Genomic DNA, 12753 nt, shown 5'->3' with positions numbered 1-12753 from the left:
CAGCAGGGTAAACGTGTCCCCATGCAGCCCTGTAATTTGCCAAGTGTTTTAGTGCTGCTGTGACCACCCATGGAGGTATGAAAATGATATGCAAGCCACCCAGTAAGATGTCTTTCTTCCTACACATACACAGACATGTTGTACACACACACACACGCACACAAAATTGTCCCCCTTGAATCAATTTCTGGATATTCAAGTAATTTTTACAAACTCTTATTGAGTTTCTCATCTTAAATCGTTTGACATCTGTAATATCCAGCAGAGGGCAGTAATGTAGAAATTAAATCAGTATTTAAACAGAATCTGAACGATCTGTATCGCCTTCATTTTTTTTGCAATCCTTGTCTTTATCAGTAAACCATTTAGGTCACTATTATGAGTTTTAAAGAAATCACTCAGACATACATTTTTGGTTACGTTATTTATGTCAGCAGTTTATCTGATTGTTTCTAAGAAATTCCATTGTAAAATGGAAATTACATAGTAACAAGCCTTAGTATTCTACCTAATTTTATTACATTGGGATTTTCTGAATAAAAAAACATATTGTACCAAAACATTCCCATGCATTTTACCACATAATTTCATAGTTAGAATGAGGTAATTTGCCATTGCATTAACAATCTATTTCTAAAGCAATCGAAAGTCAGTACGTGGTGATCTTGTATTTCCACTATGACATGTTTCTCTTAGATTTGAGTTATTAGCATTATTAACAGTCATTGGTTAGAGACTAGTTAGAGACTGAGTCACCCACACCGTACAGACAGTTTCATTTCTCTGTAAAACCTGATGTGTTATGATGGTGGGACACGTGTCTGGTCTCTGGTGCTAATGCTCTGTACCCTGTCTGTCTGTCCTGCTCAGTAGCCTTGGTTGAGGTGAGAGCTGTCAGGCTCTGCATAGCAGCTCATACATGGAAAGAGTCAAGTCTCAGTCTTTGCTTCCTGCGAAGGGGAGAATAGTCCTCTCCCCTTTGTTAGTCTGCTTGCTATTGACTTCACTCATATTCTGTAGACTAGCTGAATATAATCAGATAATGTGGTTGTAGATAAAATTAGATATGGTGTATTTATCCCAAGTATATTCAAATTTCAATCAAATCCTCTCATGCTCCATCATCATAGATGTATATATTTTTTTCTTTAACATTTTCAGTTATTTTTGGAGAGTCGGTTTCTTTTTCTTTGTAAGTCAGTAATACAGCAACTTTTAACATGTATTGCTTGGGATGTTCCAAATGGGATTGGTTTACTGTAAATTAATAATGTGTGTATGTGTGTGTGTATTCCACTGACGTAGCCGGGTTATTACTGAGCATGTAGGTGGGGGAGTCACATGTGTTCTCCTGTCTCCTCAAATGTCAAGCCCTTAGAGCCGTGCTAGTGGTCCCCCCACACACGAATGCAAACACACACACACACACACACACACACACACACACACACACACACACACACACACTCACACCAAGCAACAGCGACTGGGGGTCAGACCCAAACACTGACTTTTACAAGAACAATATGAGTCTACATCAGTCAAATGGCTCTTGTTCAAGTAAGTTCATATAACTGGGCAATTCTGCAACAAAGTCTAGTCCAAATATGAATTAAATAACCTTTTATTTTAGCCCAGAGAATGAGGGAGAGTGATTGGAAGAGGGAGTGGGGATTGGGGTTTCTAAATCACAGCAAATCATCTGTGAGTTTGGTTTTGACGGCCCACAGTGAAAGTAATGTGGTTAAAGTGTGAGGGAAGTCACTTTCAGGGACCGAAACTTTGGACAGTGAGAGCGAGAGAAAAACTGGACCCTCAAACATACTCACACTTCAATGTACAGAACTGTCTAATGTCATGTTATTGTATGTTTTTGTAATGTTATGTCTACTCCTGTAGTGAGCATTGTCCACCTGAGGAACACTTAAGTCAGATAGCCCATGTATAGATGCTCAGCAAACTATCAATAGACTATCAGTAGCATGTGAACTGCATGTCTGTGGACTTGTAACAAGGAAGCATCTCCCTGTGTGATGCTATCTCTGAGTGGGAAGGGAACCAACCTGAAAGCTCCTGTCTTGGCTGGCCTGGCCCTACAGTACATGGAAACCACAGGTAGTTTTCCTTCCCGTTAGCCTGCCCACCGGTTTCGAGTCATGGGGAAGAGGTGTGGTTTCTTCCCACCAGTGAAACATGACAATGGTGATGCTTTCCTGACAATCCTGTCCTGACAGTTACTGTATGTACATTTGACATTACAATAACCGCTTCATAATATCTGCTTCATACAGTAACAACCTATTGGTCAGTGTCCCACTTTGTTTCCAAATCATTACTCTGTACAAAATCTTATCAGTATTGACAGTAAACCTGTAAGCCTTGGTTAATACAGACAAACCACAAAACGTTGACTAAATTCTTATACAGCTAGCTAAATATCGCCTGGTGGGCTAGCTAGTTAGCTACCTTGGTTGGACTAGTTGGCTACATTAGCTAACGTTAGCTAGCTAACGTTGCACTGTATCTTTCTGTGGTGTAGTCAGACTTTCCCGACAGGCTAGCGAATATGCCTAATGTTAGCTATTAGCGCTAACGTTAAATATCCATGTGCTGGTGGACTAGCTAGCATGTGACCACCCGTGGGGTCTGGGAAAAAGTCTGACAACACGAACGATGAGCTAACGTAACTAGCTAATTAAACATTAGCTAAATATCCCTGACCTGGGGGGTTAACATTAGCTAGCATGTCGCCACGTGGAAAGGTGTGACTACATGAATGGTGAGCTAACATTAACTAGCTGGCTAGCTAGCTCACAAAGGACTTGTGGGCACAATGGTTTCCCATACAAAACACAAACGGTTTTGTTCTACAAGTGCATCTGTTGTACATGACTAATCAAATGACCTGTGAAGTCAGTTATACATGTCAGCAGGGATGGAAATTAAGCTAGCCCGAGGCTAGTACTTTTCAGACTGGGCTAGTAGTCAATGTGTCAAACTAGCCTGACACATCAGTGAAATGGCTAGTAGAAAATGTGCCAAACTAGCCTGACACTGCAGTGAAAATGTGCCTTTACAAACATCGCATGGCACAGATTTAGGACCTGCATGTTACCCGGGCTAGTAGAAATCATGGTCTGCTGGCCAGTGCCCAAAAATCCTTATGTTCCATCCCTGCATGTCAGTCCCTTTCAGACGATCCCACTATCACTGTTGGTCCTCCTCAGTGAACTCACGGCTGAGGGTTTTAACTTTCCTCTTGAGAATTAGAATCAGAAGTACAGCCATATAGCTCATGTTGATAACGGGATATGGAGAAGGGTGAGCCGGTCAAGGATCGATTCAGACTAGGTGGTAAATTGTATGACAAACGGCAGTTTATTCAGAGTAAAGATATCTGGTACAAAACGTGCACGGTCTCGTTCTTTCAGCTCATAGGGAACCTTCAGAAAAGAGCCCCGAAAACACAGTGCACACATGTTTTATACAGTTTAGTAAAGTAGGTTGAGTCTGGCAGATCTGGTCTTCTGGTTGGTCCATGCTGTTCGAGCGTCGTCCTCTGTGATTGGGTCTAGGAGATCTACTCACTGTAGCTCAGGCCCTTTGTTCCGAATGTTCAGCAAAGTAGGAGATTTGGTGTGTGCGTTTAGTTATCTCTTATCTTGAGTAAGTCTGTGTGTGTGAGTGCATCTGTGGCAAGAGTCACGAGATGTTGTTGTCTATAATCAGCAATGACCCTAACACCCTGTTGGTCAGGCGTTACCTGTTTCATCAATGTCTATGCAAGGTTGGTGTCAGCATTCTGTCTCTGAGTGTGTTCAGCATCATGTGCCTCTTGTGCAATGCAGAACATGTTTTCTGCAATATATGTGCCTTCGAGTTCTTGACAAAACTTGTCTTGAAAAAAGGAATTAGTTATAGCAATGTAATAGCAATAAGCTATTTATAAAAATAGCATTTCTAACACTCATCACAATACTTCACCTCTTCGGGCAAATAGTACCCTAGACAGTCCTGATCATCTGGTTGAGCATTCCAGATAATTCCTCCATCCCAGCAGAAATGTCCCATCCACATAGTAGGATTCTATATGTGCAGATAGACCAAAGCCCAGTCTATTTTACCTTTACTATAGTCAAGTCTGTGGGTTACGGTATTTTAATATAGATGTTACCATTTTAGTAATCAACTTAGCTAGCTAGTAAACGTTTTTATTTTTTTTGTCTTTCAGATGGCCGTCCGGAAACCCAGTGACAAAACTCGGGTCTGCAGCAGCCATTTTCCAGTGGGAAAAAGAAATGGCCCTATATTTATCAGAAACGGTAGCTAGCGCATCCACCATGGTAGAAGAGGAAGATCCAGACTGTTGATTGGGAAACAAGAACAAACAATGAGCATGAGGATTGGGTGTTGAAGGACCACTTGTCACATTGTCCAAGGTGGGTTTGTGTTATGATAAACAATGCATTTTCTGTCCAGATTATGATGTTTATACAGCATTGGAAAAAAAACACCACTGACCAAATGTCACTTTGTTTTCCAGTCCAACAGGAGTGCATCCTTCATGCCATCCGGTGCATGGACATCCTGTGCCAGTGTGATCCGAGCGCAAGCGTCCAGAGCCTGTGGATGGACAGGTCAGTAACTCATCAAATGTGATACAATATAGTGTAAAACATTGAATTTGTAGATGTATTGACATTTTGACTTTGTGTCCCCTTTTCCCAATGTTTTAGGCATGAGACGTGAAATGCGGAACATCAGGCTCACCCCACGAGAAGCAGTGCATAATCAATACCACGCTCAGCAAGGAGATCTGCTGGAAGTGATGTAATCTCTCTCTCTCACTCTGGGGGTAAGACATAATTTAAACATCACAGATATAAATTCCCACCATACAATGCATTGTGAACTGTGTTGTACTACTAAATGAAACTGTGAGGAGAGCCTATTGTTTGTGTATGATTATTATTAATTTTAGTCATTTAGCAGACGCTCTTATCCAGAGCGAATTTCAGTTAGTGAGTGCTCTACCAACTGAATTACATCCCTGCCGGCCATTCCCTCCCCTACCCTGGGTCAATTGTGCGCTGCCCAATGGGTCTCCCAGTCGCGGCCGGCTACGACAGAGCCTGGATTCGAACCAGGATCTCTAGCGGCCACTGCACCACTCAGGAGATTATTTGTTTTTCTCTTGTTTTTCAACAATGTCAGATACAAGCAGGGATGACTGGGGCCTTCAGCAAGTAAAACACAGGGGCTAAGAAATTATTTGAACATCACATATGTAAATTCCCACTGTGCCCATGATAAAGTTAACTACAGTACATTACTTTAGTTGGCTGCTTCAAGCAAAACTTGTACGTACTATAATCTATTCTGGGAGCCTAGTGTGTGTGTATGAACTATGTGGAATAATTTTGGACCATTGGCTTCCCTGAAAACAGGTACTGACAGGAGGAGCAATATGAGTCTGTCAGAGGTCGTCACGCTGGATGGGGATGGTGATGGCGGCATTGGTGGTCCATACAACAAACAAGCAGGTGTCCCTTCTAGTGATGTGGAGCTGACCTTGGACCTGGTGCTAGTAAGGATGGTTTTCACGGATGCAGTAAGACCCTCCTTCCTTGATATAGAAATTTGTCGACTTCACTGCCTCTTCAATGGTAAGGTTCTTTGCACCATAGGGACACTTGACCTCCACCACTGCTGGTTTGCCCACCAGACCTTCCGGTGAGGCACCCAGGATCCCAGACCCCGTGACCAAAGCCCTGACTCCTGCACATCCATCTCTGTAGCCATTTTGAATGCCTTGATGCCCTCCACTCCGTTATCTATGCCCCACTTTACAGACAACCCATCCAACGATTGTGATCTGAGGACCCTTTTTAGCAGCAACGGAGTAACGAGCTTGGCCCTAACCACTGCTCCATAATTGTTGGCCGTCTCCCCATGGTGTGCCAGTTGGGGTTGGTGCGCTGTCCAACTGTTGCCTGTCGTATAGCCTCCTGCTGCTCCACCGACAGCGCCAAGCCAGCCAGGATGCCTGCATACCCCAGGTGCCCTTGTTTTTTAACAATGTCAGTTACAGACAAGGATGACGGGGAGGGTGTCGGTTGTTCTATACCATTCCACTGAACCTGCCCCAGAGATGGTTCCTTAGCCACTGAAGATCCTCCTCTGTGGGCTCTCGGGACAGAGGGTTGTAGTGTTCGGCCGGGTATAGGTCCTCCACTGACTGCACCCGGTTGGGCATTGTTGTCTTCCTCCACTTGCATTCCACATCCATTCTGCCAATATTGTGAACTGCCACAATAGGCTGCATAGCTATACTTATGAGCTCCACAGAGGCATTCGCATGTGGTAGAGAGATTTCCCTGGTCACCATAGAGACCTGCCAAGAGGAAGGATGTGCTATATAAATAAAGTTTGATTTGATTGATGACATTACAGCTGTAGAATATTGAATAAACTGTAATTTTCAGTTTTTCCATAAACTTTTAATTAATAACTTGGGATTTTATTACTTGACATATCATATAGTGGGAAGGATCCTTTAAATCAAGACTGTGTGAATGCATGTACCACTCTGAATAAATAAATACTGTGCCTTTGAAGATTTGTCTCTGGTCATGAAACTACAATACAGGCTGGATGTCTAAACAAAGTCAATTCTGAATGTTAATAGATGTTTAGGTTCATTCTCATCAATTACAACATTCTAGAACTGAGTTATCACTCATCTAAGTCTGGTATCCGGGGTAATCTGGTTAATGATTATATAATTGAAGAAGTGGCTCTTTCCTTGTAGAATGTTGTCAGCAGTATATAACATATTGTTTTGCTAAGATGCTCAAACTTAACTTAATAGCTACACTCACCGACACAGGATAAACTTTATCCCTCATGCTGACCCTGACCAAACCGGTAAATTGCCCCTCACTATAGCTGCACTTCTCCACATGGCCAGACATGTAGTGATCTTCTCCCCTTTTAATGCTCATATGCTCATCCTTGAAAAATGCCATATGGTCTGAAATAGACACCAAAGTCGACATATTGTACAAACTATTATCTAGCCTAAATAATACAACAATATTTTTTGATCTACTGCTCTGCTAGCTAAAGTGTACTCAGTGGCTAGCTAAGACAGAGAAAGTGGACGGAAGAAGTTCCACACTTTATTCAATTCATTTCAATACAGCACATGGATTCATCATGGATTGGGCACAGGTCTCTGATCGCACTGGTGGACGGTACCTGACTGTCGGCTAGAGATGACGTGCAGGACCATCCAGCAGGAATTTGTAGTCTTGCTGAGGTCTTCTCTGTTGATAATTAGTATTTCTAATTTTTTAGAGTAAATTGAGGCGACTATATTGATAAAAACTCAACTTGTCCGAGAGAGAAATATACAGTTATCAAAACGTTACACCAAGGTAAACCTATTTATTAAAAATACAAAACAGAAATACCTTATTTACATAAGTATTCAGACCCTTTGCTATGACACTCGAAATTGAGCTCAGGTGCATCCTGTTTCCATTGATCATCCTTGAGATGTTTCTACAACTTGATTGGAGTCCACCTGTGGTAAATTCAATTGATGGGACATGATTTGGAAAGGCACACGCCTGTCTATATACTGTCCCACATTTGACACTGCATGTCAGAGCAAAAACCAAGCCATGAGGTCGAAGGAATTGTCCGTAGAGCTCCGAGACAAGATTGCGTCGAGGCACAGATCTGGGGAAGGGTACCAAAAAATGTCTGCAGCATTTAAGGTCCCCAAGAACAAAGTGGCCTCGATCATTCTTAAATGGAATAAGTTTGGAACCACCAAGACTCTTCCTAGAGCTGGCCACCCGGCCAAAAAGAGCTATCGGGGGAGAAGGGCCTTGGTCAGGGAGGAGACCAAGAACCCGATGGTCACTCTGACAGAGCTCCAGAGTACCTCTGTGGAGATGGGAGAACCTTCCAGAAGGACAACCATCTCTGCAGCACTCCACCAATCTGGCCTTTATTGTAGAGTGGCCAGACGGAAGCCACTCCTCAGTAAAAGGCACATGACAGCCTGCTTGGAGTTTTCCAAAAGGCACCTAAAGGACTCTCAGACCGTAAGAAACAAGATTTTCTGGTCTGATGAAACCAAGATTTAACTCGGCCTAAACTTGGCCTAAATGCCAAGCGTCACGTCTGGAGGAAACCTTTCATGGTGAAGCATGATGATGGCAGCATCATGCTGTGGGGACGTTTTTCAGCAGCAGGGACTGGGAGACTAGTCAGGATCGAGGGAAAGATGAACGGAGAAAAGTACAGAGAGATCCTTGATGAAAACCTGCTCCAGGACCTCAGACTGGGGGCGAAGGTTCACCTTCCAACAGGACAACGACCCTAAGCACACAGCCAAGACAATGCAGGAGTGGCTTAGGGACAAGTCTCTGAATGTCCTTGAGAGGCCCAGCCAGAGCCCGGACTTGAACCCGATCTAACATCTCTGGAGAGAACTGAAAATAGCTGTGCAGCGTCCAACCTGAGAGGATCTGCAGAGAAGAATGGAAGAAACTCCCCAAATACATTTACATTTACATTTTAGTCATTTAGCAGACGCTCTTATCCAGAGCGACTTACAGTTAGTAAGTATACAGGTGTGCCAAGCTTGTAGCGCCATACCCAAGAAGGTGCTTCAACAAAGTACTGAGTAAAGGGTCTGAATACTTAGTGAAATGCTTACTTACAAGCCCTTAACCAACAATGCAGTTTTAAGAAAAATAAGTGTTAAGTAAAAAATAAAATAATAAAAAATTAAATAATTAAAGAGCAGCAGTAAGTTAGTTTGAAATGTTTGTAAAATTCACTATGTGAAAAATGGATGGTGAAACAATTATTAGAACCATTTCCGTGTTTGACCGCAAGGTTTTATTGGTATTATGACGGGTCCACTATGGCCGACTACTGGAGTTAGTGGAAATGTGTTTTTGTAGGTAAGTCCTCATTCAGTGGCGTAGCGCATTTTCTTTCCTTTTTTTCTATCTTGCCACGGGGCAGAGAGACACATTTGTAGTTTTATAGCTAATCTCATGCAATTTTACACATTTTGCCATGAGGCTTAGTGAATATTTTTACTGTTTTAGAGCTCAGGGATTCTTGAAAGACAGGACAATCTCAACAGTTTTTTCCATAAATATTTGTCTTAATATTAACTAAATTTGAAATATATATTTTGATAGACCAAAGAATCAGCTATCACACCATGTAAAGGAACAACAGATGTTGACAACAGATACTCAAAATAGACATATTTTTGCCTCTAGAACTAAAAGTTCAATACAAACATTTGTAAAATATGGAAAATGATTCATTTGAAAATCCCCAATAAAACTAAGCCATTCAATTAGCTCTTTCAGCACTCTGACGGAGTTGACCTTAAGCAAAAATCTGACGGGGTTGATTTTTTATGGAGTTGACAAAATGCAATTTTATTTCTTCCTTCAAGTGGTATACACAGTAGCAATTTAGTTTTTCCTCAGTTGCTTTATGACCTAATTAAATGTAACATATTTGAACTAAAATGCATATTCTACCTGGCAGATGGAGTTGACAGTTCATGGTTGTGACCATGGTGATTCCAATAGTCTGTTTAAATCTATCAAAAGTAGAGAACTTTACAGACCATGAGTGGGCTTGTTGCACTACATGTAATGATGACATGAATAAGGGGTCCTTATGGTATAGCTGACCCTGCTCATTCCTGATTGATTTAGGATTTTAGACAAATCTGATGGAGTTAGCCAAATCCCCGGACAAATCTTTTAGGAATCACAGTTCTGAGAGACATTTTCTTTAAGAGTCACAGAGGGCTATTGCAAAACACTACATACTATCATTTTTCAGTTAATATCCATTATTGACAGTTTTTAGAATTTTAAACACTTTTTTAGAGAGTTTAATATTGGGATCATTTGCTCCGGACAAGGGCATTTCCAGGCATAGAGCTGACATGGAAATGTATAATGTAGCAAGTATTTTGAGGGAAAACTCGTGGGCCCCATGGGGTATGTGCTACGCCTGTGTCCTCCATCACATCCAGCTGCCAAAAGGAAATAATTTGTGATAACAGTTTCCTCCCCTCCACCACTAGACAACTGAAAACATCAATTTCTCTCATATTGGAGTTGTATATTACTGGTACATGTACAGTGCATTCGGAAAGTATTCAGACCCCTTGACTTTTTCCACATTTTGTTACGTTACAGCCTTATTCTAAAATTGATTTAATTGTTTTTTCCCCTCATCAATCTACACACAATAACCCATAATGACAAAGCAAAAAAAGGGTTTTAGACATTTTTGCAAACGTATTCTCTGCAGATTCTTTTCATCAAGGATCTCTCTGTACTTTGCTCCATTCATCTTTCCCTCGATCCTGACTAGTCTCCCAGTCCCTGCCGCTGAAAAACATCCCCACAGCATGATGCTGCCACCACCCTGCTTCACCGTAGGGATGGTGCCAGGATTCCTCCAGATGTGACGCTTGGCATTCAGGCCAAAGAGTTCAACCTTGGTTTCATCAGACCAGAGAATCTTGTTTCTCATGGTCTGAGAGTCCTTTAGGTGTTGTTCATAAAAGGTGTTTAAATAATCAAAATATGTCAAGGGATTTGTAGTGGAGTGAACCCCTTTCATAGATTGTTTGATAAATGGGTGAAAAGATACTACACAGAAATTCTCTTTGTGTGAGACACTTCAATGTTTCAATGATCCCTTTGTATTCTTCATTCATATACATTTGGCTTCTTCTTCCTTCTCAGTCTTAATTTCTCTTGAGGGCTACTCTACTTCCTGTGCACCTGTGACTTCTGCTTCCTGCTTCAGTCAGTCCCCCTCTGCTTCACATTGGTCCCCCATCACCCACCCCACACCCTCTACCCCAAACCGCATCCTATAGACTGTCACCATGTTACATGCAAACAAATACACATGCATCCCCCTCTCGTTTGAAGCAAATGAGAGAGAGAGGGGGCGAGAGAGAGAGGCTAAGCAGTGGGGTCCCCCCCCCCCCCCACACCACTATCACAAGTCAGGGGCGTTGTGGGTTACTAAGCTTTCCCATCAGCACCCACAGACATCACAGGAATACGAGTAACACACACCACCTCTTGTGATAGGCCTGTGCACCTCTTGTGATGGGCCTACACACACCACTACCTCATAGCATTGATGATTCAGATACACAATGTCAAGGATCAAGTGGGAACCAATGCTAGTCTCAGCATAATCATAATGACTTCAATTACAACTACTGAGGGGCAGGATTTGGAAAATCAATCAATCACGTTCACCTAGACACCTCGCAATTAGACATGATTTTGAAAGGAAACAGAAGTGCAATGTAAAGATTTACAAATCAAAAGATGTATTCACTTTTTCATATCATTTAATAGAAAAACTAAAAAATTGTTGATTACAAAAATAATTGTAAGGCTGTACAAATTAGGGTAGATTCTTTCAGCGCACCCATTTTTAACACTGATCTTTGGCTCAAATTCTTGACACTGATGATGGAGGCACAGTCCAGTCTTACGTTGAAATTACAGTAAGGCATTTTAGTCCAAGACCTGAGTATACTGTATACTATTCAGAAGATGTGATGTAAAGTTCATTGGTCTATCTACATTCATATCCATGGCTCCTGGGGCCTGTTTGTGTGTTACTCCTGCATGTGTTGCAGGGTCCTCTGGTAGTCTCCTGGAGCTAAAGGGGAGCTCTGTTGCAGGGTCCTCTGGTAGTCTCCTGGAGCTAAAGGGGAGCTCTGTTGCAGGGTCCTCTGGTAGTCTCCTGGAGCTAGAGGGGAGCTCTGTTGCAGGGTCCTCTGGTAGACTCCTGGAGCCGGAGGGGAGCTCTCTGTGTGTCCCTGGAGCTCGTAGTCCCTCAGGCAGTGACTGCTGCTCTGCTGGCTGAAGTATAACAGGTCCCTGACAAACATGGGCTCCACCTGCAACACATACAGGGGTCACACCATGAATTATGAATGCCAATGAATAAAGATTGCTCCCATTTACCTAATCTCTCTTGGGCAGATTCTGTGTGTAAACCGAGATAATCTGTCAGGGCTGTAATAGAATGGCTGAGATAACTAGCAGCAGTAGTTCCTGTGTTTGGGTTTTGTCACTGATTATTTGGACGAATCAGGATTGGGTGAAGGCGGCGCTAAAATATAAAAACTGGGGACAGTGATTTCAAGCCGTGTGCGCAGTACTTAATTAGAGGAGGGGGAGACTTTCGTTTTACGAGGGTGGAGACTTTGCTTCCTTTCTGCTACAACGGAACTCTCAATTGTTAACACGTTTTTACCCATAAGTAAACTGACCATATTTCGTGATAATTTATTTCTGGGTAACCAAGAATAGCAAATCTCTCCCTTCCCCTCCCCCTTGGGCCTAACCTTTAGTTTCTGCAAATCTGTAAGCAATACGCACTGCTTATACCTATCCAGACCCTACAGATTTGCAAACATCGATGGGTTAGGGCCAAGGGAGAGAGCGATTTGGGACATGTTTACATTTTAGTCATTTAGCAGACGCTCTTATCCAGAGCGACTTACAGTTAGTGAGTGCATACATTTTCAAACTGGCCCACCGTGGGAAACGAACCCACAACCCTGGCGTTGCAAGCGCCATGCTCTACCAACTGAGCTACAGGGGACTTACATGATAGAGTCCTTTGTTTATCATCATGAGTAACAAGACTAGG

General features: G+C 42.4%; 1 protein-coding gene across 1 annotated transcript in view; it reads right to left on the bottom strand.

Annotated features, from left to right (window-relative positions):
• Positions 1-11419: 11419 nt before the first annotated feature.
• Positions 11420-12753, bottom strand: part of LOC121535324 (interferon regulatory factor 4-like) — a 10744-nt gene continuing 9410 nt past the window's right edge. The window contains exon 8 of the mRNA XM_045206089.1: positions 11420-11995. Within this exon, the coding sequence (XP_045062024.1) occupies positions 11711-11995 (285 nt within the window). The 3' untranslated portion in view covers positions 11420-11710. The remainder of the gene's footprint in view (positions 11996-12753) is intronic.

The sequence above is a fragment of the Coregonus clupeaformis genome, chromosome 21 (genome assembly GCF_020615455.1).
Source record: "Coregonus clupeaformis isolate EN_2021a chromosome 21, ASM2061545v1, whole genome shotgun sequence".
Classification (NCBI taxonomy): domain Eukaryota; kingdom Metazoa; phylum Chordata; class Actinopteri; order Salmoniformes; family Salmonidae; genus Coregonus; species Coregonus clupeaformis.
This window is presented reverse-complemented; position numbering and strand designations above follow the sequence as displayed.